General features: G+C 38.9%; 1 protein-coding gene across 4 annotated transcripts in view; it reads left to right on the plus strand.

Annotated features, from left to right (window-relative positions):
* Positions 1 to 26,804, plus strand: part of esyt2b (extended synaptotagmin-like protein 2b) — a 223,357-nt gene that overhangs the window by 131,922 nt on the left and 64,631 nt on the right. For all 4 annotated transcript variants that reach the window (XM_043690689.1, XM_043690690.1, XM_043690691.1 and 1 more), the window contains exon 7: positions 10,579 to 10,634. In XM_043690689.1, the coding sequence (XP_043546624.1) occupies positions 10,579 to 10,634 (56 nt within the window). The remainder of the gene's footprint in view (positions 1 to 10,578; positions 10,635 to 26,804) is intronic.

Genomic DNA, 26,804 nt, shown 5'->3' on the forward strand with positions numbered 1-26,804 from the left:
CTCCCTAGTTACCCTTTTGTCCTTAATGTATTTGTAAGAACTCTTTGGATTCTTCTTAATTCTATTTGCCAAAGCTATCTCATGTCCCCGTTTTGCCCTCCTGATTTCCCTCTTAAGTATACTCCTACTTTCTTTCTACTCTTCTAAGGATCTATCCTGTCTGTACCTGACATATGCTTCCTTCTTTTTCTTAACCAAATCCTCAATTTCTTTAGTCATCCAGCATTCCCTATACCTACCAGCCTTCCCTTTCACCCTGACAGGAATATACTTTCTCTGGATTCTCGTTATCTCATTTCTGAAGGCTTCCCATTTTCTAGCCGTCCCTTTTACCTGCGAACATTTGCCTCCAATCAGCTTTCAAAAGTTCTTGCCTAATACCATTAAAATTGGCCTTTCTCCAATTTAGAACTTTAACTTTTAGATCTGGTCTATCCTTTACCATCACTATTTTAAAAACTTGTAATTTTAAAATCTTTAATTAAAATTCTTAATTCTTTGCACTAATCCATGCCAGAAAATAAACTCCTGTAAGATTTTATTTGTGTGATTTATTTCAAGTGAATTTAATTTGGCAGCACCAATCTATCTCCTTTTTTTTAACATCAAAGCCAGATTTAACCCCACATTTCTCGTGAAAAATGCATCGGCTAACTTTGGTGTTCTAAAATGAAGCTGTTGTCTTTCATTTGTTCATCCTTCTGTGTTCAAATTAATATTTATTTTACTGTTATGCAAAGCATACAGCATTGAACTAGGCTTGTATAGAAGCATTATTGTGTCTGAGATATGACTTATTATAATTTATAATTCCCGAAAGCTTTACTTACCACTACTTTTGCATGTATGGATCCATGTTGAAGTGCATATTTTATGCCAAGGATCATAATGACATGCTAGGTTAACCACAGTAAGCTTTGGGAATATATGAGAGCATTTCTCCATGCTTTTGTATTATTCAGTTTGCTGATGCAGTTGATCCTGATTTGGCCACGCTAAATTGCCCGTACTGTTAGGTGAAGGGGTAAATGTAGGTGAATGGGTCTGGGTGGGTTACGCTTCAGCGGGTAGGTGTAGACTTGTTGGGCCAAAGGGCCTGTTTCCACACTGTAATTAATCTAATCTAATCTATATCTTAATATTTCTCTTTTTCTTAAACTATCAAGATACTACAATATTGTGGCAACATATGAAAGCTTTTCACTGTATTTCTCACTGCAAAATACACTTGACCTGAGTTTGATTCCAGTCTCGAGCAAAAGTGTGGAGTTTGCACATTCTCCCAGTGTCTCTGTGGGTTTCCTCTAGGTGCTCCAGTTTCCTCCCACAGTCCAAAGATGTGCAGGTTAGGTGAATTGACCATACTAAATTGCCCACAGTATTCAGGGATGTGAAGGCTAGGTACATTAGACAGGGGAAATGTAGAGTACTGGGGTAGGGGAATAGCCTTGGGTGGGATACTCTTCGGAGTGTCATTGTGGACTTGTTGAGCCGAAAGGCCTGTTTCCACTCTGTCGGGATTCTTCTAAAAGTCCATAGATACTTAACAAATAGGACTAACAGCTAAAGAGCTAAAAGAACCCAAAGCATATGGATCACATTAGAAGACTAATTCAGCAGCAGATGAAACTCTAGGTTCAGTGACAGGAATGCATGCAACTGAGGCAGAAGCCTCCAGAATTCACAAACCAAGCAGATGCAGAGAAATGGGATTTGTATGAATTTTCAGATGAGGAGCTGGTAAACAGAATTGCTGAGTTGGCAATTGCATCCACCCCTCTGGATACTTTCCAGAAAGATTTGCAAGTCAAACTAAAGACTTATACGGAAGATCTCCTGCACAATGGGCGCACATACAAAGACTGCCTCACAAGTCGATGAAGTCAATGGGTCCCAAATACAGTTGATGCACTTGAACATCCAAACACAGCAGTACATGTGGAACAAAAACCAAGTGCTGGAGAAACTCAGCATGTCTGGCAGCATCTGTAGTGTTTCTCCAACACTTGTGTTTTTGATTCAGACCTCCATCATCTGAGCTCTTTGTTTTTATTTTAGTACCTGTGAAACATGCAGCATACTGCATGCTTCAAGGAAGTGCCCAGCTTTCAATTGTGCAAGACATCTGGCAGAAAAAGTCCCTGGCACATATCACACTAAAACAAAGGCTGATGAAGCTGGAGACCTGTGCACTGATTCAGAAAGACCATGCAAAATGAGTATCTTTTAGCTGCAATAAAAAACAAATTTTTGCTTTCCCATCAGAGGCACATACACAAAATGATGGACAAACCAGAAGCTGATGATATAGATAATGAGTAAAAGTGATAAACACGTGTTTCACATCGTCAATCTACATCAAAATCCTGGAAATCCCTCCCAAATGGCATTGTGGATGCACCAATGGAATGAAACAGTTCAAAAAGACAAGTCACCATCACCTTCTCAAGGGCAACAAGGGATGGTCAATAAATGTTGGCCAGCCAACAATCTCTATATTCTGTAAATGATCACTTAAAAGTTAATCAGAGACAACAAAAACTGAAGCATACCATTCAAGAAACATGTGCAGAACGGAAAAAAAAAGAACAAAAGACTTCACTTGCTTCTGTCATAAAGTGAAAAAGACGAAAAGGCTGATCAACTATCTCTGGTAAATCTGAAGGTAAGGATACCACCTCTGAGATGATACAGTATTTAGTGTATATCTCCGCTCAAGTCATAAAATCTGAATTAAATGCTGGAAGAGAAAGAAGAAAAGTAAGATGAACTACAAGGTCGAGATGTACTTCTCTGGTGCTGTGAGGCAGCAGACCAAACCACTCAGCCACACCAATTGCTATGCAAAGCTTAATGATTTGCTTTTCTGAATTAGATCTACCCAAATCTGAAGGCTTTTTACACTGTTAGAGTATTTTAAATTCTGTTAGAAGGTGTGCAACTCCCAAGATAAACTACTGTATTTTGTGGAAATTCTGATATTTTTTGGCCTTCCTTTGCTTGCTGCCAATCCAGCATGCACTCTGATCTCTTGTCTTTCTAAAGTGAATTAAACTGGCTTCTCAATAGTAATTTCTCTGCTTAATGATCAAATTAGGTTTTCAAAACTCTCCACTCTAACAAAGACACTGAGTGTCATGTCATGCACATGTGCATAATTTAAGATGACCAACCATGTGTTTCACCTGTAAGTTAACTTGTTTGCTGACTATTTAAGCATGGAACTTCTCATTAGCATAGTATTTTCTGTTCGTGTTCACCAAGTCATGTTATAATCTCATAATCAATTGCTCATCAGTGGTTAACTATGTGGGTTAATTTAGCTGATGCTACAGCAAACCAACTGATTTCTGTGGTGTGTGCAATTTGCAGACCTCAAGCAGACTAACTGTCTGACAGCGCCACAACATTATATCCACGTGGTATATAGAGTGCTTTAAAAATGAGCTCTGTCAATAGCAAGGCACATATGCAATACTGACATTCACTTGATTTTCTACACCGTTTACTTTCGTAATGCTATGTTGTCAAATATCCTACATTTTCATTGCACTTATCTGTTTTTTAATTTACTTCGCTTTTTTGAAGTCAACACCACCACCAAGCCACCCACCCTTTCCCTTGGTCCTTTTCACTAGATGGACAATTTTGATTTTGTTTATAATCACCTCTTTACTACACATACCTTGATAGGTTGTTTGATTTGTAACAAAGGAAGGAGATAAGCGTGTCATAATGTGCTTGGAATGAGTTATAACATTTCAAAGAAAGCTGCTGGTTCACTTTATAGATGAAAAATTAATTCACTATTAAATATATTTTTCATCAAAACTTTGATCTAAAGTTTAACCCCTGGAATATTAACAAGGTAGGCAGCATTTATGGGGAGAGGTACCAATCTTAATGTTTTCGGTTAACATTCTGATGATTGGCTCTGTGAGAGGAAATCATGTATTAATTATTCAAGGATTTTTTTTGGTAATTATCCCAAGTCCATTTATTAAAGGAAATTGAGTCGCAGAAGTTAATTGCTTTTGTCATGTTTGCTAGAGGTTTTAAATAGCTTTTGGTCTTTATTATTGCCAATAACTTTGTGACCGTGAAGGAAGAAGCTGGCTGATAAAAATAACATACTTCCAGTTGCCCATTTCTTTACGTAATGATCAAGTCAATGCTTTTACTTGAACTGTAAATGTTAATGATGAGATTTTATGTTCTTTGACATTTTTTCCATGATGTTGTAATCCCAAGATATTGGTCAGAATTTTCTGGGCCTGCTGGGATTGGATTCTAAGGGGGAAGTGGGTTGGAGGGCACAAAATGCAGGTATGGAATTTGTCAGATAGGAAACCTAAAGTTTTCATGCTATATCCAGATTATCACAATGACAGCCGACATGGTGGGAGGACATTGCCTATAGGTAGGGTAGGAAGGTAATTTGAGGGTCGAGAGTGTAGTGCTAGAAAAGCACGGCTGCTCTGGCAGCATCTGACGAGCAGGAGAATGGATGTTTCGAGCATAAGAAATGCAATCCTCACTTTCTCCTAGGAAGGTAATTAAGACCATTAGTTGGCTAATTGAGAACAATTTCACAGGGCTTTTAATTCTGCAAACAATACATAAGAGCCACTCAACTTCAGTTTTACATTTTTAAATAACTGTCGTGTTTAATTTCATTGTTGACCACAAAAAGTACCACCACCCGAAAGCTTCTACTGACCTGTGATTTTTGCTAGGATTGTTACCGAACCTCTGCTGTCTAGAGTTCAGTCAGTGAGCCGAATACCAATTTGACGTAAAGGATACTTTGTATTTCTGCCACTTTTCGATTATTTGCTAAAAATTGGAAGTTGTGGTATCTTGGTCTTTTTAGTCTTCCTTGAGTGATTTTCATCTTCTGTCGCAACACTAGACATTTTTTGTTCCATAGAGCAACAAATAGGATAAACAATCATTCATCAAGGACACTGGAATTTCTTCAAAATTTAACCACTGCAAGACACATGACATCAATTAAACAACCCCAGCCTCTGGTTAAAATTCAACACTTGGAGGATTCTGGGGATTCCTTTAATTGCTATACTTGATTTTCTTTTGTGCACTAATCATTCTCCCTTTTTAAAATTTATACTTGTGTTTTTGTGTATGTTTAATATCACACGTTAATATTTTTCACTGATTTAATGAGTAGAAAATTACTCTCACTTCCTTTCAAGAAGTTTTAGTTGTGACCAACTAAAGGGGTTTTTTTTAAAAAAAAAGTTAACCAATTCACCACTCTTCACCTGGTCAAAACATTGTGCTTATACAATGTATCATTCTTGAACTTCTTTTAGATCTGAGTGGCTTGCTTTCCAAATTACAATCGGTGGAACTCCATTAGCTTCTGTCATTTCCAATGAAATGCAAGAATTCTACAAAGAACAGCTTTCTTTTCTACTATTTTCAAATGTGTAGCATTATAAGATTGGATTACTAAGCTGATTTTGGTCTGGGGAAGCAGGAAAACATTGCTTTATTTTTCACAGTCACGTCTTCGCATATACCCCCAAATTTAGTGGGAAAGGAAGGATGCACACTACAGACCTCAAAGAAAGCTGTCGACACAGCAAAGTCTAATAACGTTTATGCAGCAGTTATGTTAGCAAGTTGGTAGTAGCTAATCACATTTAAGCATTCAGATGCAAGATATTAGGAAGCTAAGCATTTAATGTCCTTCAAAAAGGACTTTTGTGGGATAGTCATCTTCTGGTATGATGGCAGTGAAGTAAGGCTTCTGAGCCGGGGCGCATCTGCTTTTCTTTTTTCCTCTTTTCTCTTTTATTTTACTTACCTCTTAAATGAACTCTGTTGCGGAGGGAGCATTCTTCATCGGCAGTAAGTGGGCATAGTAGCACAGATGGTGATGGCAGCATCGGAGGCAAGTTTGGATTCTTGGCGGCTTCTGACAAGGTGGTCCTTATGCTGACCCTTGGCTGCTGCGCTGCAGGCGACTTTGGGTTCCTGGCAGCATCCGCGTCCAGCGTAGATTCATGGAGGCAGCAGCCGAAGCGAGTTTGTCAGGGTGTCAGAGATTGGGAATCTTCCTTCTAGCAGGAATTCATACCTGGCCACCAGGCCCATAACCCATGATGCAGCACTTAAGAAGGATTATAAAGTTGAACACTTTCTTCATTTCTTATTTTCTGCCTTGATGTTTCTTTTTTTTAGTTTATTTGTGATGACGCTGCCCCTTTCACAACGTTATGTTGTCTTTGTTTCTTTTTTCAAGGGGCCGTCAAGGCAGAGATTCCAATATGTCTGGAAATAGCTACTTGAAAACAATGGCTGGGGAATGGCCAGTCCTCCTTGTTCAGATTTTCTTTTCTAGTTTGGTCTGTTTTTAGCAAGCAGTCAAAACCGCTGGGGACCAGGAGAAGCAGATACAGTGAAAAGAGTTTCCATGCTTCAACAGGGATCTTGCCTGAGCTTTCTCTCTGAAATCTTCCTTGCCTGTAAGAACCTGTGTTTGAATTTACCATTTGTCAAGAGGTGTGTTTATGGGAGGTTGCAGGAATTGGAACAGCTTCATTAAGTTGCGATTTCGAGTCATAGAGATGTACAGCACTGGAACAGACCCTTCGGTCCAACTCGTCCGTGCTGACCAGAAGTCCCAACCCAATCTCGTCCCACCTGTCAGCACCAGGCCCATATCCCTCCAAACCGTTCCTATTCATATACCCATCCAGATGCCTTTTAAATATTGCAATTGTCCTAGCCTCAATCACTTCCTCTGTGATTGAGTTTTTAAGTAAGTTATTTTAACTTCTGTTTTCTTTTGTTTGTGTTTCATCCGTAGTGATAAATTAATTCTGTTTTGTTTCAAGCTGAGTGATTTGACCAGCTGCATCACTCTTGGAATTTCCACTTTACATGTACCTAAAAATATAAAAGTCTAGGGTCTGTGGTACCTTCTTAAAATGGTTTGGGGGGGTCTTGCCTGGTTCATAACATATTTTTCTGTATTTTAAGATGGTGCTGGAGAGTGGCAACACGATACAGCACTTTTCACTGTATTTTTTAACAAAATACATGTGACAATAAATTAATCAAATAAATAAATCCCCCCCCCCAGGGCCAAAAGATTTGGGTTCAAGCCCCCCTTGCTCCAGAGATGCATAAAACATCTGAACTGGTTGATTAGAAAAATAATTTACTGTCCTTCCACTGGGGTTCTTGAGGTGCGATAGTGGTGTCCCTACCTCTGAGCCAGGAAACTCCGGTTCAAATTCTACCTGCTTTAGGCGTACATAATAACATGTCTGAACAATAAAAATTATTTAAATCAAAATGTCTCTCTATCATTGTGGACATATTGGGCTGAAACCATTAGTTTGTATGCCACATGACCAAGGCTTCTCAAAAATTGCTAGTAGTAGTAGATTTTTGAGGTATTTAGCATGGATCGAGTTGGGCCAGCAGTTAAAAACCTAGTTAAACCGCATTCCACAGCTTTTTCAAAGATTTTTACAAAAACCATAACATTTAGAGTGGGAGCTCATATTCATTCTTTTGATTTCTGTTGATTGTCGTCAGGGGGTGCTCCAGCAATCTCTGGAGAAGCATAGCATCACTGATGGCAATATGTGTATTTGTCAAAATTCTGCATGCGTATGGAGTCCAGACACTGCTGACTGTGATTGCTAATTTTGCTGTCATTGCCACAATAAAATCTGAGTAATTGTTGCAACTAACAACCATAACTTTGTCTGACAGCCTGTAAATCAGACATCTACCTAAAAATTGTTTGCTGACTGCATAAAAGTTTCCAATGAAGCTACTTGTTTACTTCCAGATATTATTAGAGTTTAATCTGTACTTGCTTTTACTTACCGTTGGTAAATTGTTTCATTTCTTCTCATTTCTTACATAATAAAATTATATAAATCAATCGTTCTGTCATTACTATTTTCATTTCGTTAGTTGTATAAAAAGGATTGGTAAGGTAATGTTGATCATACTCTGTCCTATCTAGTTATAAAAGCTGTTTTAAGAACATAACAATTTTTATTTGCTATTAAACATGTCCATGTTATGTCCAGTTATGCAGCAAATAGGATAACCAGTTTGTTGAAATGCATCCCACCACAGGTTGAGAATTTTCCTCAGTGATAAAACTTCTTGCTTTGTTGATTTGAGGTGGCCCATAAGATTTTTTTTTAAATGTTCAAGAGAATTTCTGAATACTTGTATTTGTGCTCACAATTTTGAATGTTCGTTTAAAACATGTTTAATTTACTAAAATTCATTGACTCTTGATTGCAGATGGTTGAGGCCCCTAAAAATGAGATCACCCCACCTCCACTGAGTTTAAAGTAGTTGAGAGACAATGTTTTAAAATCAATTCTGCACCCACTTTTGGAATAATAATATTATTCTACTACTTTTTCTTTGTTAATTGTGCTAGCTTGGTTAACTGCATCAATGAGCTCACTTATTGCTACATTATGTCATGACAGGGCCTGGAGAGCATCAGTTTGCGAGCTGCTGTGATCCATTTTTTTCTGTACTGCTGCTTTCAGTTCAGTGGCAATTCAAAGACAAAAAAAAATTCTGCTTCACACCCTAAACAATGAAAAGCAGACATCTGTGTGCTGTTTTGAGTGAGAACAGAAAGTAGTTGTAGCAGCTTGGAAAATGCTGATCGCTGAGCATGAATATTGTTCGCTACATACCAGTGGATTATGGACAGTAAAAGCATTGTAAAACGCGACACCGAAATGAAGCAATACCATCATTTTGTTTTATATTAACTGAAAAGTGCTGGTACCACCAGCAGTTGTCTGCTTTACTGTTTTGAACTGTGCACCTTTGTGAACATCTGCCCAGCATTGTTATTGATGCTTTTGTGTTCACTCGCTGAAACATGACTGGAGACAGTCACCTTGACTGACTTCATGCAAATACATAAATTTAGGAGTTGATGAGCAATTTAACCAAAGCTGGATTTAAATAAAGCAAGCTTCTCAGGTATTGTCCTTGATGTGAAATGGTTCTCTTTAAATCTTTCACAGCTCTTAAGTGATATGTAACAGGAGTGACATGCTATGTCAGTAATTACACCAGCCATCGATGAAACGGAGACTCAGTTCATTGTAATTACTGTACCATAATGTCAGACCTTAACACTGACCTTCATAGCACATTAATAGAAATCCCAATAGTATGTTAGTCCAGCTAACCCAGTCAAATCCCAGACTGAAATCTGGCTTTCTCTTTCTTAACTTAAGGAGGTCATCTTTCACTGAAACGCAAGTACGCAATGCTGCAGATTAAAAGCAAGTTAGAAGTTGATTACATAAAAGAAATGAAGATAAAATAGAATAAACCAACATATTTACATATGACACAATTTGAAAGATTTCAAAACAACAGTCCCATCTATCCCAACAACAACATTTTAGAGTACTTAAAGCATTTGTTTCTCGAGCAGATGTATAGGTTTAACATAATTTATTTCAGTTCCTGGTTTTCGGAGTTTGGAAGCCTCTGCCTTAATTGGTCACAAAATTGAGCTTAGGCTTTCTCCGCTTCAAATAACTCCTTCAGGATTTCAACCAAACTTCTGGGCTGGAACTTTTAAATTAATACCATTACACTGACACAACCTATTTCCGAACTTTTCAGAACTAACTCCTTTTCTCCAGGGGAAGTTTTTTTTACAATAAACTTCAACTAGGATATCTACCTTTCCAAGCTGTTGGTTTTTCCCTTAGGCATAAAAGAAACCGTTCCTGATCCTTCTATATTGAAAGCAAGCTAATATTCAATATTTACTCTATCTGTTTGCACTGAATGTTTAACAAATTCCCATTATCTCACACTAACTCTCTCAAATACTGGTTTTAACAAAACATGGTTCCAGAAATGCTGACAAGTTAATCATTAAACCTGTCATACACCCCATCTAAAACACACAGGCTATTAGGTCAAAATCTGACATACATTCCTATATAAATCACATGCAAGCAACACTTGCAAATGTAAAATTTATTGATGATTTGCAATCTTTGATTAAAAACAATAAATTGAAACAAATTGAAAATGTAATTAACCTTTTGAAGTCTTTTTGACACCATTACTTGTTTAGGTTCTCAATCTATTTAAATTGTAATTTGTACTTAATAAGTACTGTTTCTTTGTTTACTAGTAAGTAACTATCTTTTTTTAAACCTTACAGTAATTAGATCATAATTAATGATAACTGGCATGGAAGCATGTATTATGATAATTAAATCATTCAGAATGGTAAACCTAAACCTCTGTATTCCGTATTGTTCAGTATATGATATATGAAACACTTCAACAAAATTGCTGATTTATATTTCTCAGGATTCATTACCTTATCAACGTTTCACACAAACAAGATAAATACCTATGTTAAAATAACAATGGAAGGAATTGAATGCCTATTGAATTAGGTAGTCACATATTAACATCCGATGAATTTAGTGGCTTACATTTTCAATCTAATTTGCAGCCTTTTGGCACTTTTTGAAAATTATACACTGAAAATAATTCTTTGTTTTTAATCACCAGTTGCTTGAAATTAATTGGACAGGACTGACCAATCTTCTGGATGTCCCTGGTCTGAAGTAAGTATAATGAATGAATGAACAAGCAGGGTCTTGAGAATGAAGGTTACTTTCAAGAGGCATGGATGTTTGTGAATGGAAACATGCATCTAAACTGAAACACTTTTTATTTAGTCTATTTTTAAAGTGTGATATGTTTGTAACTGGCTTCCTAAATTCCTTGTTGAGAGGAAAGGTTCCAACCATTGCACCATTGAATAATCTTGAGTTAGAATCGTTACATTTACAGTATTGAAATTAGATATTTAACCCATTCCATCATGAACCAACTTGTCTAATCCCACTCACTTCTCATGTTACATACAATGAAGGAATTAGAAGCGGGAATAGGCAATTCAACCCTTCAAGCCCGCTCCTCCATTTAACAGACTCGAAGGGCAGAATGGACTACTCCTGCACCTATTGTCTATTATTGTCTATAACACCATCACGGCTGATCCTATCCTGGTCTCAACTCCACTTTCCTGCCTGCTCCACACAGCCCTTTATCCCATTTTTGATCAGAAAAGTATCTATTGAATCTGTTGATTGATTCTGCTTCACTGCACTCTGAAGTAGTTTCTCCTTGCCTCAGTTTTAAACCTTCCTCCTCACATTCTATATCTCTGACCTCTTGTTTGAGACTGTCCTACAAGGGGGACCTCTGTTCCATCTTATCGATCCCCTTTTAGCATTTTATATGCTTCAATCAGATACCCCCTCATTCTGCCGAAACTCCAGGGAATACAAGCCGAAGCTATTCAAGCGCTCCTCGTACGGTAGACCTTTCCTCCCTGGAAACAACTGGGTGAACCTCCACTCCCACCATATCCTTCCTCATGTAAGGAGACCAAAGCTGGACACAGTATTCCAAATGTGGTCTCACCACCACTCTATATAATTGTAACAACACTGCTTTACTCTTATAATCTGGTCCTTTTTCAGTAAATGCCAAGATTCCATTTGTCTTTACTTTATCCATTTGTAAACTTTTTAACTCCTCACTTCAGCCTGTTTTCCCCACCTATTTTAGTATCATTGCAAATGTTGAATTTTACACTCTTTCCCTGTTTGTAGATCATTTATATAGATTGTAAGCAGATGAGGTCTGAGAACTGAACCTTGCAGCATCCTACTAGTTACAGTTCGCCATCCAGAGAAGTAGCCAACTCCTTGCTTTCTGTCAGCCAACCAGTCCTCTGTCCAAGCCAAGCTCTAACCCAATCTCCTGGGATCAATGTTTATGGAACAAGTTGTCAAATGCCTTCTCAAAGTCTAGATATTCCGTATCCATCAGATCACTATGATCTACCTTGCTGGTTGTATCCTCAAAGTTTCTCAAGCACAACTTGCTCTTCGTGAAACTGAAACTGTGCTGTCTCTGATGAATTGAGCTTTGTATTTCCAAGTGTTCAGTTATCTCCTCCTTTATGGTTGATTTCAGCAACTTTGCCACTACATAGAACAAACTGTGTGTCTGTGGTTTCCTACCTTTTGGCTATATTTTTTTCTAAATAAGAGTGTCACATTAGCATTTTCCAATCCACAGGTACCTTTTCAGAATCCAGGGAATTTTAAAATATCATAACGAATCCATCCACTATCTCTGCTGCCAGTTCCTTTGATACCCCAGGGTGCAAGCTATCAGGCCCTGGGGACTTACCGGAGCCTTCCACATCCATCAAAGTTTTACCTGCCACCAATATCATTTATTGTATCCGTTGCTTCTGATGCGGTCTCCTCTACATTGGGGAGACTAGGCGCCTCCTAGCAGAGCGCTTTAGGGAACATCTCCGGGACACCCGCACCAATCAACCACTCCACCCTGTGGCCCAACATTTCAACTCCCCTTCCCACTCTGCCGAGGACATGGAGGTCCTGGGCCTCCTTCACCGCCACTCCCTCACCACCAGACGCCTGGAGGAAGAATGCCTCATCTTCTGCCTCGGAACACTTCAACCCCAGGGCATCAATCCCCTCATTTATCTCTCCACCCTTCAGGCTCTTTGCCTTTATTCCTGATGAAGGGCTTTTGCCAGAAACGTCGATTTTACTGCCCCTCGGATGCTGTCTGAACTGCTGTGCTGTTCCAGCACCACTAATCCAGAAAATGCCTTTTAATCCGGTCTGAGTCCAGAAGAACAGTTACACTCAAAACGTCGACTTCTCCCAAACCTGATGCTGCCTGACTTGGTGGGTTCTTCAATTCTCCTGCTTCTTTACCTTGGATTCCAACATCTGCATTTTTTTTTTGTCTTTAATCTCATCAATTTACTTAATACTTCTCCCTAGTTATAGTAATTTCACAAAGTTCCTCTGTAGTAACTGCAGTTTTTGGGAAAAAATTACTATCTTTCACTTTGAAACCAAAGACAAAATGTTGGTTTGGTGCATTTGCCATTTGAGTTTCTCATTATTACCTTGCCATTTTCATCCTCTAAGGGGCCAACATTCACTTTCACTATTCTCTTTCTTTTTAAATATTATTGAAGCATATTGTACCATGGATAACTGATTTCCTGGCTTACTCCATGTTAATGAGCAGCCTCCCTGTTTCACTCAGTTGATGGCTAATTTGTTTATTCTATGCCAGAATATGGGTGGCACAATTGTACAGTGGTTAATATTGCTGCCTCACAGTGCCAGGGAATGGGTACGATTCCAGCCTTGGACGACTGTCTGGGTGGAGTTTGCATGTTCTTGCTGTCTGTGTAGGATTACCCTGGGTGCTCTGGTTTCCTTCCACAATCCAAAAATGTGCAGGTTAGGTGGACTGGCCATGCTTTCACAAATAAAATTGTCCAGTAGCATCCAGGGATGTGCCAATTGGGTGGGTTAGCCATGGCTGTTAGTTCTAGTTTGTACAACAAGATGGGATTAATTGTTTTCATGGTGAAGGTTCCTCTAGGTCACAAATACAATTGCATTTTATATTCGGTTTGATGGAGAGAAGAGGGGGTTCAGGACCAGTATTTTAAGTTCAAAATAAAGCAATTATTTGGGCACAAAAACTGAGCGAGATAAAGTAAACTGGCAAATTAGGTTAAGGGATAGGTCAATAGAGTTCCAAAGCAGATGGGGATTATTTCATCATACACAGAATACATGCATTTCAATGGGAAAGAAAAATTCCAAAGGGAGGTCCCATTAAATGTAGTTAGTTAAAAAAGTTAAATATGATGTGAAACTTAACAAAAAAAGCATATAATTGTGCAGAAATTGGTGGCCTGTCAGAAAATTAGTAAAGGAAAGAAACACTAAAAGATTAATAAGGAGGGAGAAATTAGAATAATAAAAACAAGCATATTATCCTAATGGTCAGAGATCTCACAACTGTTGAGATACAGAGGAATCTGGATTTTCTAGTTCTAGAATCTCACGTTTAACATGCAGGTACTGCAATTAATTAGGAAAAATAATAGAATGCTATCGTTTATTGCAAGGGGAGTTTAATATAAAAGCAAGGAAGGATATAATGTGTTAGAAGCAGTTCTGTGATAATTTACAATGAATACATGGAATGGGCAAGTTGTCTTTTTGAGGAAAGTTTGGACAGAATAGGCTTGAAGTTTAGAAGACTAAGGGTTGACTTATTTGAAACATTGCTCCAGAAAGGATCTTTGCTCATTGGGAAAACAGAGGGATTTAAAACTTATCTGAAGAAGTCATACTGGCCTCAAAATGTTAATTCTGTTTCTGTCTCCATAGATGCTGCCTGAGTTTCTCCCTCATTCACTCTGTTTGTTTCAGATTTCTAGTATCCATGGTATTTTTCTTTTATTGAACTTGGCCATTACAGTGACCAGTATTTTGTAAGTAATGATGTGCATTGCAGCATTATTCCTAATGAAGAAAGTGCCATAATACATTCAAAACTGTAGATAAGTGTGCTGAGATTTAAATGTCCAGGTATCTTTTACTTTGTTTAACAGCAGGTCTTTTTATTTTTAATCTAACCACTGACTCTAGTCCATTGAACTGCTTTGAACTGTAAATGATACAGCATCTGGTTTGTCAGTTTCATTGGCTGGAATTGTTGTGATCTGTTCTGATAGCTGTTGCTATTAGGAATACTTAACTGAGTTCCAAAATCTGTGAATAGCCTGAACTCAGCCGGTAATCTATTGACAACTCTGCCAAGTGGGTGATTGATGTGACATAATCTGCCATTGGTTTCTTTTCATTCAGGCTATTAAGGGTTACAGGGAAAAGGCAGGAAAGTGGATGTGAAGCATGTCAGATCAGCCAGGATCCTACTCAGTGATGGAGCACATTCAAAGATCTGAATGGTCTACTCCTGTTCCTATTTCTTACAGTTGTCTTTTGAGTACACACTCTTTGGTTAAACAACTTAATGTTCATTTCAGGGATTAAACTTTTTTTTCTGTAGGAGTGTCTTTTATTTTTGGAGTATCAAGTACAAGTTTATGGATTGGGAATTTATAGATTGTCATCAGTTTCACTTTGATTTTCCATAAATTTGCTGGGATACTGCATGGCTCTTAAGGATTGTACATAATGGATACTGTGTGACGGAATGGGACTATTTGGTGCCGCCCTTTTGGCACTGATCATTTGGCCCTGCTGTTTTGGCTGAACTGTTTTGGCGCTCATTACTTTGGCGCTGAGCTGTTTTGGCGCCAATACATATAGATAACTGTTGTGTGAAACTTTTGGTTTGTCTCTCTTGCTTAGAATGTTTTCAACCATTTCTGGTATGGGCTCTACAAGAAAATAGAAAGAAAATTGTATTACAGCTTTCCAATGTGAAGACAGAAGGGCTTAAGTATCATCAAGGCAGTAGATGACTATTAACAATTGTTAAATGAGAAAATGATTACAAAATGAGATTTGAATCTACAGCGGGTCATTACAACTTTGACTATCAACTCTTGCTAGTTGAGAAAATTACGTCGGGTCGTTTGTCATCCTCTCCTCTTTAACCAAACAAGACTTTTATTCTGAATTGGCGCCAAAACAGCTCAGCGCCAAAGTAATGAGTACCAAACAGTTTAGAGCCAAAACGGCGGGGCCAAATGATCGGCGCCAAAAGGGCGGTGCCAAAACGTACCTGACCCACCATGTGAATGATTATGGGGGGCATGAGGTTATGGTGACATGGGGATCTGAGGATGCATGGAAAGGGGATGTGGGATAAGTAGAGGGTTGAGTGGTGAAGTTTAGGAAGCCTTCAAATGAAATTGAGAGTTCGGATGCTGATTTTTTTTTTTGAGAACCAAACGAGCTAGCATTCCCCTTTTTCTTTTACTTTTGCAGAGAGCTCTGAATTCAGGGAGGGAAAGCCACTCATCTGTAGGTTGTGCATTTTGGAAGATTTGAAAGAGCCCGAGAGATGTTTTGTACACCCAGCGTGAGAACCTTGCCTGTTGTTCATGCTTTACTTGTGGTGCAGTTTGTTTTAGTATTTGTTAGTCCCTGAGGCCATCCCCATCCAAAGTGAGATCTCAGGTTGGTATATAAAGCCCCTGCCAACAAGTCATTATCTCAAGTAACCTTCAGCTAGTGTTTTTTTTTATTTAGTGAATCATAAAGTTCATGACACAACCTTTGCTACACTAGTTACATGATCAGGAGTGGAAACAACTCTTTATGTTTAAGTTAGGCAGATGTATTAGTGTATTGAAAGAGTTTCACACTAAAAGCTACAAGATTTGGAAAACTATTTTAGTGAAAATAAATTTGTATTATGGAGGAAGTGGAAATTTGTTTTTTGTGAATCATTGCAGGACAATTTAGATATTCCTTGTTGTGCTGGAGCTACAGGTGCTACTGCCAGTTAGAAATATTAGTCACAGCTCAGTTGCTGTCTCTGAACAACTGCATTATTCTCTGAAACAAGCACCAAGATTGTATAGAAATCTCAAGTCCTCTTCAAAGTCATGGGGCTGGATTCTATGTTCACCGGGCAATGGGTTTGATAAAATACACATAAGCACAGTTTAAAGGGGCGCATGTGTAATACTGTGAGAGAGAGAGAGAGAGAGAGAGAATAGAGGTTATGCAGCTTAAAACTACTAGAGGTCCTTGAGGTGCTCAAATATGAGACCATAGTTGTTTAATTGTTGACTGGTTTTACTCAACAGTGGCCAAGTTTCTAGATATCTTTGACTTCTCAGTGAATGGTTACATCTCTAATATGTTTTTTTCATTGAACACTGTCTAATAAAAGGATGTAAGAGAAACTTTTAGCCCTTGCTGTTGCCAATCCATGTTATTTCGGCTGTTCAGAAACAGTTGTTGAAATATAATTCAGTGTGTGTTCTTGAGTTTGGCTCCTTTGTCTTTCTAAACTGGCTAATTAGCCCGGTAGGTACGTTTTAAAAAATGTCCCAACATGTAAAATTAAAACGGCGATACAAATTTCTTGCTTCTAACTCAGATGTCTGATTTTGATGTCTTCAGTTAAAAATGTTAGTGCTGATGGTTTTGTTTATTTCAAGAGTCTCATGATGCTTGCTTCAATCTGTGGTCAGGTGACTACTGCAGCCATTTTAGGTCCAAAAGAGTGCTAGCTTTGGTTCCCTGACCTTTCACCATTGCTGGAATATATCTAACCTGTATCTGAACCACCTTCTCTTTAAAGATAACTCATTGCTCCTTTACTATTTCTATTTTCAGTCACTGCTTCCATTTTAGCTTGGCTAAGTCTTTTCTCATCCCATTCAGATTAGTCTTTCAAGTTAGAAGTTGTATAAGAGATAGCAATGGAGAACAGCAAAATGCAATCCTAAATCTCACTCTTACCCAGTGTTCCCCTTGTTCACTCAGTTCCACTTGGCCCAACTTGTTTTCACCAGATCCAGTAATGCCTCTTGTGGGAATTTACTGGTCAAGGAAAGTTCTCCTTTTTTTCATTCATTTGTTCGTTGTGTGCATTGCTGACTGGCTAGCATTTACTGCCTGTCTCTAGTTGCCATTTGAGAAGATGGTGGTGAGCTGCCTTGTTGAACTGCTGCAGTCCACCTGCTATAGGTTGATCCACAGTGCCAGTAGTGAGGGAATTCCAGGATTTTGACTCAGTGACAGTGAAGGAATAGTGATCCATTTCCAAAACAGGATATTGAGTGGCTTGCACGGAAACTTGAAGGTGGTGGTTTTCCCATGTGTGGTCATGGATTTAGAAGGTGCTGAAAAAGGATTTTGAGGAATTTCTACAATGCATCTTGTGTGTAGACCATAAGACATAGGAGCGGAAGTAAGGCCATTCGGCCCATCGAGTCCACTCCGCCATTCAATCATGGCTGATGGGCATTTCAACTCCACTTACCCGCATTCTCCCCGTAGCCCTTAATTCCTTGTGACATCAAAAATTTATCAATCTATATAACTGATGTGAATACTACAAAAATAACAATGTGCAGAATAAACTCATCTGTATTCATTGAACATATACACGGATACGTATCATAAATTTAAAATGCACATTGTGCCCACAATGTTGGTTTAATGAAATAAACCTTTGATATAATGTGTACTATGATGATACCTTGAACCAAACATATGTAATTTGGGCACAGTACAAGTTAAAAATGAGCCATGGGTATAACAGCACGAGTGCATGTGTAAACTACTTTTTAAAATATATTCGTTCATGTGATGTGAATGTCACTGTATAGAGCAGCATTTGTTGTCCAACCCTGAATTCCCTCGAGGAAATGTTGGTGAGCTGCCTCTTGAACTGCTGCAGTGCTTGATGAGTAGGGGCAGCCACTGTGCTGTTAGGAATGGAAATCTGGGACTTTGATCCATTGATACAGAAGGAATGCCGATATATTTCTAAATCAGGAGAGTGTATGGCTTGGAGGGAAATTTGCAGATGGTTGAGTTCCCATGCTTTCTATGATTACTTATAGTGTGGAAACAGGCCCTTCGGCCCAACAAGTCCACACCGACCTCATCGGCAAACTTCACTAGAATGCCCCCAGTCCCTTCATCCAGATCATTAATATATAATGTGAACAGCTGCGGCTCCAACACTGAACCCTGCGGTATATTGCACATAGCTGCTGCCGAATGTCAGCGGTAGTGTTGGGAGTGGATTTTTGTGGATGTAGTGCTAGTCAAGTGGGTTGATTTGTTCTGAATGGTGTCAAACTACTTGTGTTGTTGGAGCTGCACCCATCCAAACAAGTGGGGAGTATTCCATCACACTCCTGACTTGTGCCTTGTAAGGTTATGGACAGTTTCTGGGAATCAGGACGTGAGTTACTCACCACAGTAAACCTAGCCTCTGACCTGCTTTTGTAGCCACTATGTTTGTGGCAAGTTCAATTAAGTTTCTAGTCACTGGTAACCCCCAAGATGTTGATAGCGAGAGATTTGGTGATGGGAATACCGCTGAATGCAAAGGGACAATGATTAGATTGTCTCTTTATTGGTGATGATCATAGCCTGGCATTTGTATGGTGTGAATATTACTTGCCACCTGTCAGGCCAAGTCTGGATATTGTCCAGATCTTGTTGTATTCTTATCCTGAACGTGCTTCAGAAATTCCATCCCTTCCTTATCTTTACTGATGTTTGAGGAATTAAAATCCCTCAATATCACCATGCTAGTTATCTGATTTCTGCATAGATTTTCTGCACCATATCTAAATTATTACAATGATTGTCGTTTTGCTTCTCGACTCTATTCAAACAGATTTTGTCATTGGCGCTTAAAGGACATTCTCAATTTCAAAAAGTTAAATGTCTTCCCTATTCAGTACAACCACACCACCTACCTTTTTCTCCTTCCCTATGTTTACTGAACACTTTGTTTCCCTGTATATTGAGCTGTCTATCCTCCATTTTTAAGCTGTATTTTAGCTCCACCCCCCTTAAAATCATCTAACTAATCACTCTTCTCCATCTCAGTTAAAACCAAATTTGTTTTCATTTTGTTCTGACTTGATTTAATGAGCTAAAATGGCATCTGGTCTAAAACTTGATGAAATTGACTGGAACAAAAGAATGAAACATAAGGAATAGGAACAAGAATAAGTCATTCAGCCCTATGAACTCACTCCATCATTCACTGAGATTATGGCTTTAGGGCGGCATGGTGATTCAGTGACTAGCACTGCTGCGCAGCAGCAGCAGGGATCTGGGTTTGATTCCCGCCTCTGGCAACTGTCTCAGAGTTTGCGCATTCTCCGTGTTTGCGTGGGTTTCCTCCCACAGTCCGAAGATGTGCAGTTTAAGTGCATTGGTCATACTAAATTGCCCAAAGTGTCCAGGGATGTGCAGGCTAGGTGGATTAACCATTGAAAATATGGGGTTACAAGGATGGAGTCAGTCCCCATGGGGGTGCTCTTTGAATCTACATTGCTCATCCAATGGTCTGAATAGCCTGCTTCCATGCTGTAGAGATTCTCTGATTGTAAGTTCAACGTTTCCCATTTAAGATGTACTCTGTATTTTGGTTTGTCTTACCAAAGTAGATAACCTCATACTTCTCCACATTATGTCTATTAAACTTTTGCTCATTCAGTCGACTTCTCCCCGAGAAGCACTTTTGCAGGACTGCACCCCTCACAGCCCTCACATTGGTTAGTTGTGTCATTTGCAAACGTGAAAATATTACATTTAATCCCCATATCTAAATTATTGAAATAGGTCAAGGGATCGACTGCCAGAGTGGATAATAGGTTGGAATGCTACATTATACCTCAGCAATTCACATCAGCCTCTGTCCCGAAAATGTTTGTCACAACTTGATCATATCTTGATCAAGTTTCTTCACTGTAGAACTGGGTGCAAGCAAATGAGGTAGTCTTTCTACCATCCTGGATAATGTCAGTTAATTTAAAACATATAATGGGATCTAAACCTGGGATCTTGCCTTGTGTTTACTTAGCTTCCTTTTTATTTTGATAGTATGAAGATTGAACAAGCAATGAAGTCCACAAAAACTGATCAGAGTTTTGATCCTTATTTTCCCAAACTCGGCCAGATTAGATGGAATGAGAAATCTGTAGTTCACAAAGCTGCAGATGAAAATGATAAATCCAGGCAAATCATGTAATGTTAGAAAGTATAATAATAAAGCAATACAAAGTATAAAATAATGCAATATATGTGCCAGGCAGTAGAAAGTGAGGACTGCAGATATTGGAGATCAGAGTCAAATAGTGTCGTGCTGGAAAAGCACAGCCAGTCAGGCAGCATCTGAGGAGCAGGAGAATCAATGTTTTGAGCATAATCTATTCTGGTCAACTAGGAATAGACAATAAGTTTTGGCCTAGCCAGCAAACCTACATTCCATGAACAAATTAAAAAAGAAACAATATAGTATGCAAACGAGGCTAAACCAAGGATATATATCCAGTACATCTAACAATTCACTCTAGCATGAATTTGAGAAGATAGTGCTGGCTGCCTCCATTACTGGACACAGTGCAATTTGTTTCTCATAAATTACAGCACTTAAAGTCATTTGGTATCCCCATTACAATCCATTTACAGCACTGAAGGAGACTGTTCAGTCTATTTGACTGTGATGATTTCCACAACGTTTTCCAGTCATTCAGCCTGCTGTGATCTATTCATTCCTTCAATTCTGGTATCTTGGACTAGCCTGATTCCCTTTACCCATCATTGCGAGTCTTGAATTTCCTCTTCAAAAATAAATTAATCTGAAAACCTACTTTCTTGACCAAACTTTTGTTAACCTGTTCCAGGATCTCTTGATGTATGTCTCAATGATGTCTTTCACCAGAAATATTCTTTTGAACCAGCTTGGGTATTTTACCATGCTAACAAGTGCTATATAAATGGTGAAGATGATTTTTTTTTTGCCAGATCAGTCCAAACCTAGAACAACAAGATTCATCCATATTAATGCAGTAAAACATTGCAAAATGCTTTGTGGGAGTATAGAGTGTCTTAAAGGAGGAACACATATATCATGAACTAATTCATTAAAAGAAATGCAAGCCACTTACCAAGTCATGCTATTTGTTTTCTCTCTGCCCCTCCTCAGAGCAGCCATTCACCTGGCTGGGTCCAGAGCTGTGGAAGTTCCTGCTAAAATGTTCCTGCCTTGCTATCTCTTTTCCTCCTTTCGCAATGCTTCTTAAAACCTTATCTCATTGACCATATTGATCATCTGTACCAGCATATCTTTTATCAAGTTTGTTCAGTATTGCCCTTCTGAAACCTGTTGCAATATTCTATAAGTTTAATGTGATGCTGTATAAATGCTAAGTCATACCATCTTTACAGTAATATATAGTTCTATTCTGATTATATCATGAATTAGGAATGTTGGCTGTCACCATCTCTTCTCATATGGAGCATTCCTCATTCTATTGGCTCTTTTAAAAACAAAAGAGACAGGGCTATTTGAAACGGGCACCTGTGGTCTTTTGAACACCAGAGAGGCTGCTCATTATCCAGTAGGATTTTCCAGTGTGTGAGAGTGGAGGTCCTTCCACCCATTTGTCAAAGTAAAGTGGGGTCATAGAACTCTTGTATCCACCTGACAATTGCATTGGGTGATCCTCAAGGAACAGGCGAGGTGTCTCCCCTCCAAGCAATTTACTTTTACTCACTGCAAATTGTCAGACAAAAGGGAAGCAGCTAAAAATTGTCTCCTATGTTTCTTTCTGCAGGTGAAAATATTTAGATGTTAGCTGATTAGATGTTAAAGAACTCTTTTGATGAAGGTGTTCTTTTCAAAACTCTTCTTGATACTTTTAAGATAGAATGCTGTGTGGCCTGGAATCAAAGAATAGTTAGATAAAAATAACTAATTTTTACAAAAAAAATGGAAAATGAAGTGCCAGATTGTGGAAATATATTCAAAAGGACCCGGGTGAAGGCTTGGTGAGAGTGATATTTAAGGCTATTCTTTTTATTCTGGAATTTACCAGCTGAACTGACTGACTTAAATCAGTCTTGTGTACAGTATTACTGTAATCTTATATAATTCTGTACTGCAATATCACTCATCTAAATGAAATAGACAGCTTATAAATAAGGTGCTTTGTAAGAGAGGATGTCATTGTTTCAATTTAAAGTTTATTTGAATTAAAATAAACCTGAAATTGAAACAAACATCATCTCTTGCAAAGCACTTTATTTAGCAAATCCCACATTTGTAACCTTTTGATTGTGACAACCTCAGACCAATCCTTTCTGAAACAAAAATGCAGTAATTCTAGTTTTTCAATTTGTACAAAGCAAAAGCATGTAGGTAAGCAATGTTACCAGCAGTTGTAGACACGCCCTCAAACTACTTGTACTCTGATGTTTTTCATCATTAATAATAATGCTAGATTTTTGAATGACAAACTGGAATAACTTTGGAATAAAAACTGGAGACGCAAAGGGCTTTAGACCTCCATGTACATAAATTATTAAAAAATACTGCGGAGAGTGGGACCATAGTGATTAAGTTAATAGTCTATCAACCACGCTTAACTTTCTAAACTCAGGAGAATACAAGTTAATGCAACACAAGTGAATGAAGTGGTTAAGAAGGCATATGATATACTTACAATTGTTAGCTGAGACATTGAGTTTAATTGCAGGGAGGTTAGGCTGAGACTGGAGAAAATATTGGTTAGGCCACAGCTAAAATTTTGTGTGCAGTTTTGGAATCCATGTCAGAGGAGGGATGTGATTACATTTAACAAAATAGCTGGTTCACTACAGAGAAGAAAGTCATTTTTGTCAGATCAGTCCTATATGTGACTAATTGTCAGCAATTGGATTAACTCTTTATCTGTGTCTGCAATGCTCGATCACTTATTTGTACCAAACCCCTATACTTGCATTGGTTCAAAAACATGCTTCACCACTGTCTGATTGCTGTGAGTCTGGCATTTAATTATTCGATGCCTACATCAGAAGAATTTTTTTTAAAAAAAGTACAAAAAGTAATCCAACAGTGCTAATGGATTATTTACTTTTATCTCTGGGGAATGAGCCCTCGTCAGATGCCATCTGAAGTACTGTGTTCAGTTTCAAGCTCTCAACGTCAGGAAACGTGCATAAAACTTGAAAGGATCATAATGAAAATTCATCAGAAAATAGGAACAGGTGTAGGCCTTTTGGTCCTCCGAGCATGCTCTGTCATTCAGTATAATCATAATTGATTGTCAGACTCTGCATTCAGTTTCCCAGCTTTCTTCACATACCCTTTGATCCCTTGTGGAAAACATTCAGTTTTTTCAAGTCAATCACTTTCTTGGGCAGAGAATTCCACAGGCTCACCTCTGTCTGGGTGAAGAGATTTTTTCCCCATACCAAAGCAAGCAATTATATTTTGGGGATATGTTCCATTAACATTTTGCTAGAGCATCAGAGGCTGGGGGCGGCCTGATAGAAGTATAAAAAATTGAGAGATGGATAGGGTGGATAGTCAGACTCTTTTTTTTATTTCCTCAGAGTTGAATTATCAAATACTAGGGGGCATAGGTTTAAGATGACAGGTGGCAAGTTTAAAGGAGGTGTGTGAGACATGGTTTTTTTTATATACAAGAGGGCTACATGCCTGGAATGTGCTGCCAGGGGAGATGGTAAAAAACAAACATAATAGCAGCTTTTAAGAGACATTTAGATTCCTGAACAGGCAGGGAATTGGAAGAATGTGAACCATGTGCAGGCAGATTGGATTAGGTCAGAATGGCATCATGGTTGGCACAGGCATCATCATACAGCAGAGAAACAGACCCTTTGGCCCAACTCGTCTATGTCAACCAGGTTTCCTAATCTAAACTAGTCCCATTTGGTCCATGTCCCTCTAAACCTTGCCTATCCACGTACCTCTCCTAATGTCTTTTAAGTGTTACAACTGTACTCGCCTTACACACTTCGTGTGGAAGCTCATTCCGTATACAGAGGAACCTCGATTATCCAGCATTTGATTAACCGAATTTCACATTATCCAAACAAGATTGCAAGATCCCAATGCTTGGCTAACTATGTTATCCAGCATTCAATTGTCCGGTTTTGATTAACTGAACGAAATACTCCTTACATGTGTACTTTGGATAATCGAGGTTCCTCTGCAAGAAAAATTTGCTCCTCAGGTCCCTTTTAAATCTTTTCTCTCTCACCTTAAACCAATGCCTCTAGTTTTAGACTCCCTTACCCTGGGGAAAAGACATTGGCCATTCACCTTATTTTTGACCCTTATGATTTTATAGATCTTTTATAATGCCCTCCCTTAGCATCCTACACTCTGGGGTGGGGGGGAAGAAAAGTCCCAGCCTCTCCTTCTAACTCAACCCTCCAGTCTTGGTAACATCCTTGTAAATCTCTTCTGCAGTCTGTCCAGTTTATTAAGAACCTTCCTGTAGTAGGGTGACCAAAATTGTACTCTGTGCTCCAAACGTAGCTTCACCAATGTGTTGTACAGCTGCAACATGATATCCCAACTCCTGTACTCGATGCTCTGATCAATGAAAGCAAGCATGTCATATACCACCTTCACCATCCTGTCTACTGTGACACTATGTCAAGGAACACTGTACACCCAGGTATCTGTGTTCACCAACATTCCCAGGGCCCTAACACTTTAACTGTATTAAAGTCCTGTCCTGATTTGTATTGCCAAAACATCTCGCACATGAATTAAACGCCATCTGTCATTCCTCAGTTCACTGGCCCAGTTAATCAAGATCTCATTGTCCTCCAAGATAACATTCTTCACTGTCCGCTATACCACCAATTTTAGTGTCATCCACAAACTTAGTAACCATGTCTCCTATATTCTCATCCAAATCCTTTATATAAATAGAGATGTATATCACAGAAACAGATCCTTCGGTCCAACTCGTCAATGCTGACCAGTTGTCCAAAACCAATCTAGTCCCATTTGCCAGTGCTTGGCCCATATCCTTCTAAATACTTCATATTCGTATACCCATCCAGATGCTTTTTAAATGTTGTAATTGTCCCAACCTCCACCATTTCCTTTGGCAGCTCATTCCATATATGCACCATTCTCTGCGTGGAAAAGTTGTCCCTTTGGTCCCTTGTAAATCTTTCCCCTCTTACCATAAATCTATGCCCTTTAATTCTGACCTCCACCATCCCAGAGAAAAGACCTTGTCTATTTACCCTATTCATGTCCCTTATTATTTTATAAAACTGTATAAAGTCACCCCTCAGCCTCTGATGCTCCAGGGAAAACAGCCCCAGCCAGTTCAGCCCCTCCCTATAGCTTAAGACCGTCAATCCTGACAACATCCTTGTAAATCTTTTCTGAACCCTTTCAAGTCTCTCAACATCCTTCTGATATGAGGGAGACCAGAATTGCACACAGTGTTCCAAAAATGGCCTAACCAATGTCCTGTACAGCCACAACATGAGCTCCTAACTCCTATACTCAATGCTCAGACCAATAAAGGAAAACATACCAAACACCGCCTTCATTATCCTATCTGCCTGTGATTCTACATTCAAGGAACTATGAACCTGCACTCCAAGGTCTCTTTGTTCAGCAACTCTTCCCAGGACCTTGCCATTAAGTGTATAAGTCCTGCTCTGATCTGCTTTTCCAAAATCCAGCACCTCACATTTATCTAAATTAAATTTCATCTGCCACTCCTCAGCTCATTGGCCGATCTGATCAAGATCCCATTGTACTCTGAGGTAACCTTTGCTGTCTACTACACCTTCAATTTTGGTGTCATCTGCAAACTTACTAACTATAGCTCCTATGTTTACATTCAAATCATTTATATAAATTATGAAAAGCAGTGGACCCAGCACTGATCCTTGTGGCACGCCACTGGCCGCAGGCCTCCAGTCTGAAAGGCAACCCTCCACCACCACCCTCTTTCTTCTACCTTCCAGCCAGTTCTGTTTCCAAATGGCTCATTCTCCTGTATTCCATGTGATCTAACCTTGCTAACCAGTCCATCATGAGGAACCTTGATGAATGCCTTATTGAAATCCATATAGATCATGCGACTGCTCTGTCCTCATCAATCCTCTTTTCGTTATTTTTTTTAAAAACTCAATCAAGTTAGTGAGACATGATTTCCCATGCACAAAGCCATGCTGACTATCTCTAATCAGTCCTTGCCTTTCCAAATACATGTAAATCCTGTCCCTTGGGGTTCCCTCCAACAACCCCCTGACAACCGATGTCAAGCTCACCAGTGTATAGTTCCCTAGCTTGTCCTTACCACCTCTCTTAAATAGTGGAACCACGTTAGCCACGTCCAATCTTCC

This window comes from Chiloscyllium plagiosum, chromosome 5 (assembly GCF_004010195.1).
Source record: "Chiloscyllium plagiosum isolate BGI_BamShark_2017 chromosome 5, ASM401019v2, whole genome shotgun sequence".
NCBI lineage: Eukaryota > Metazoa > Chordata > Chondrichthyes > Orectolobiformes > Hemiscylliidae > Chiloscyllium > Chiloscyllium plagiosum.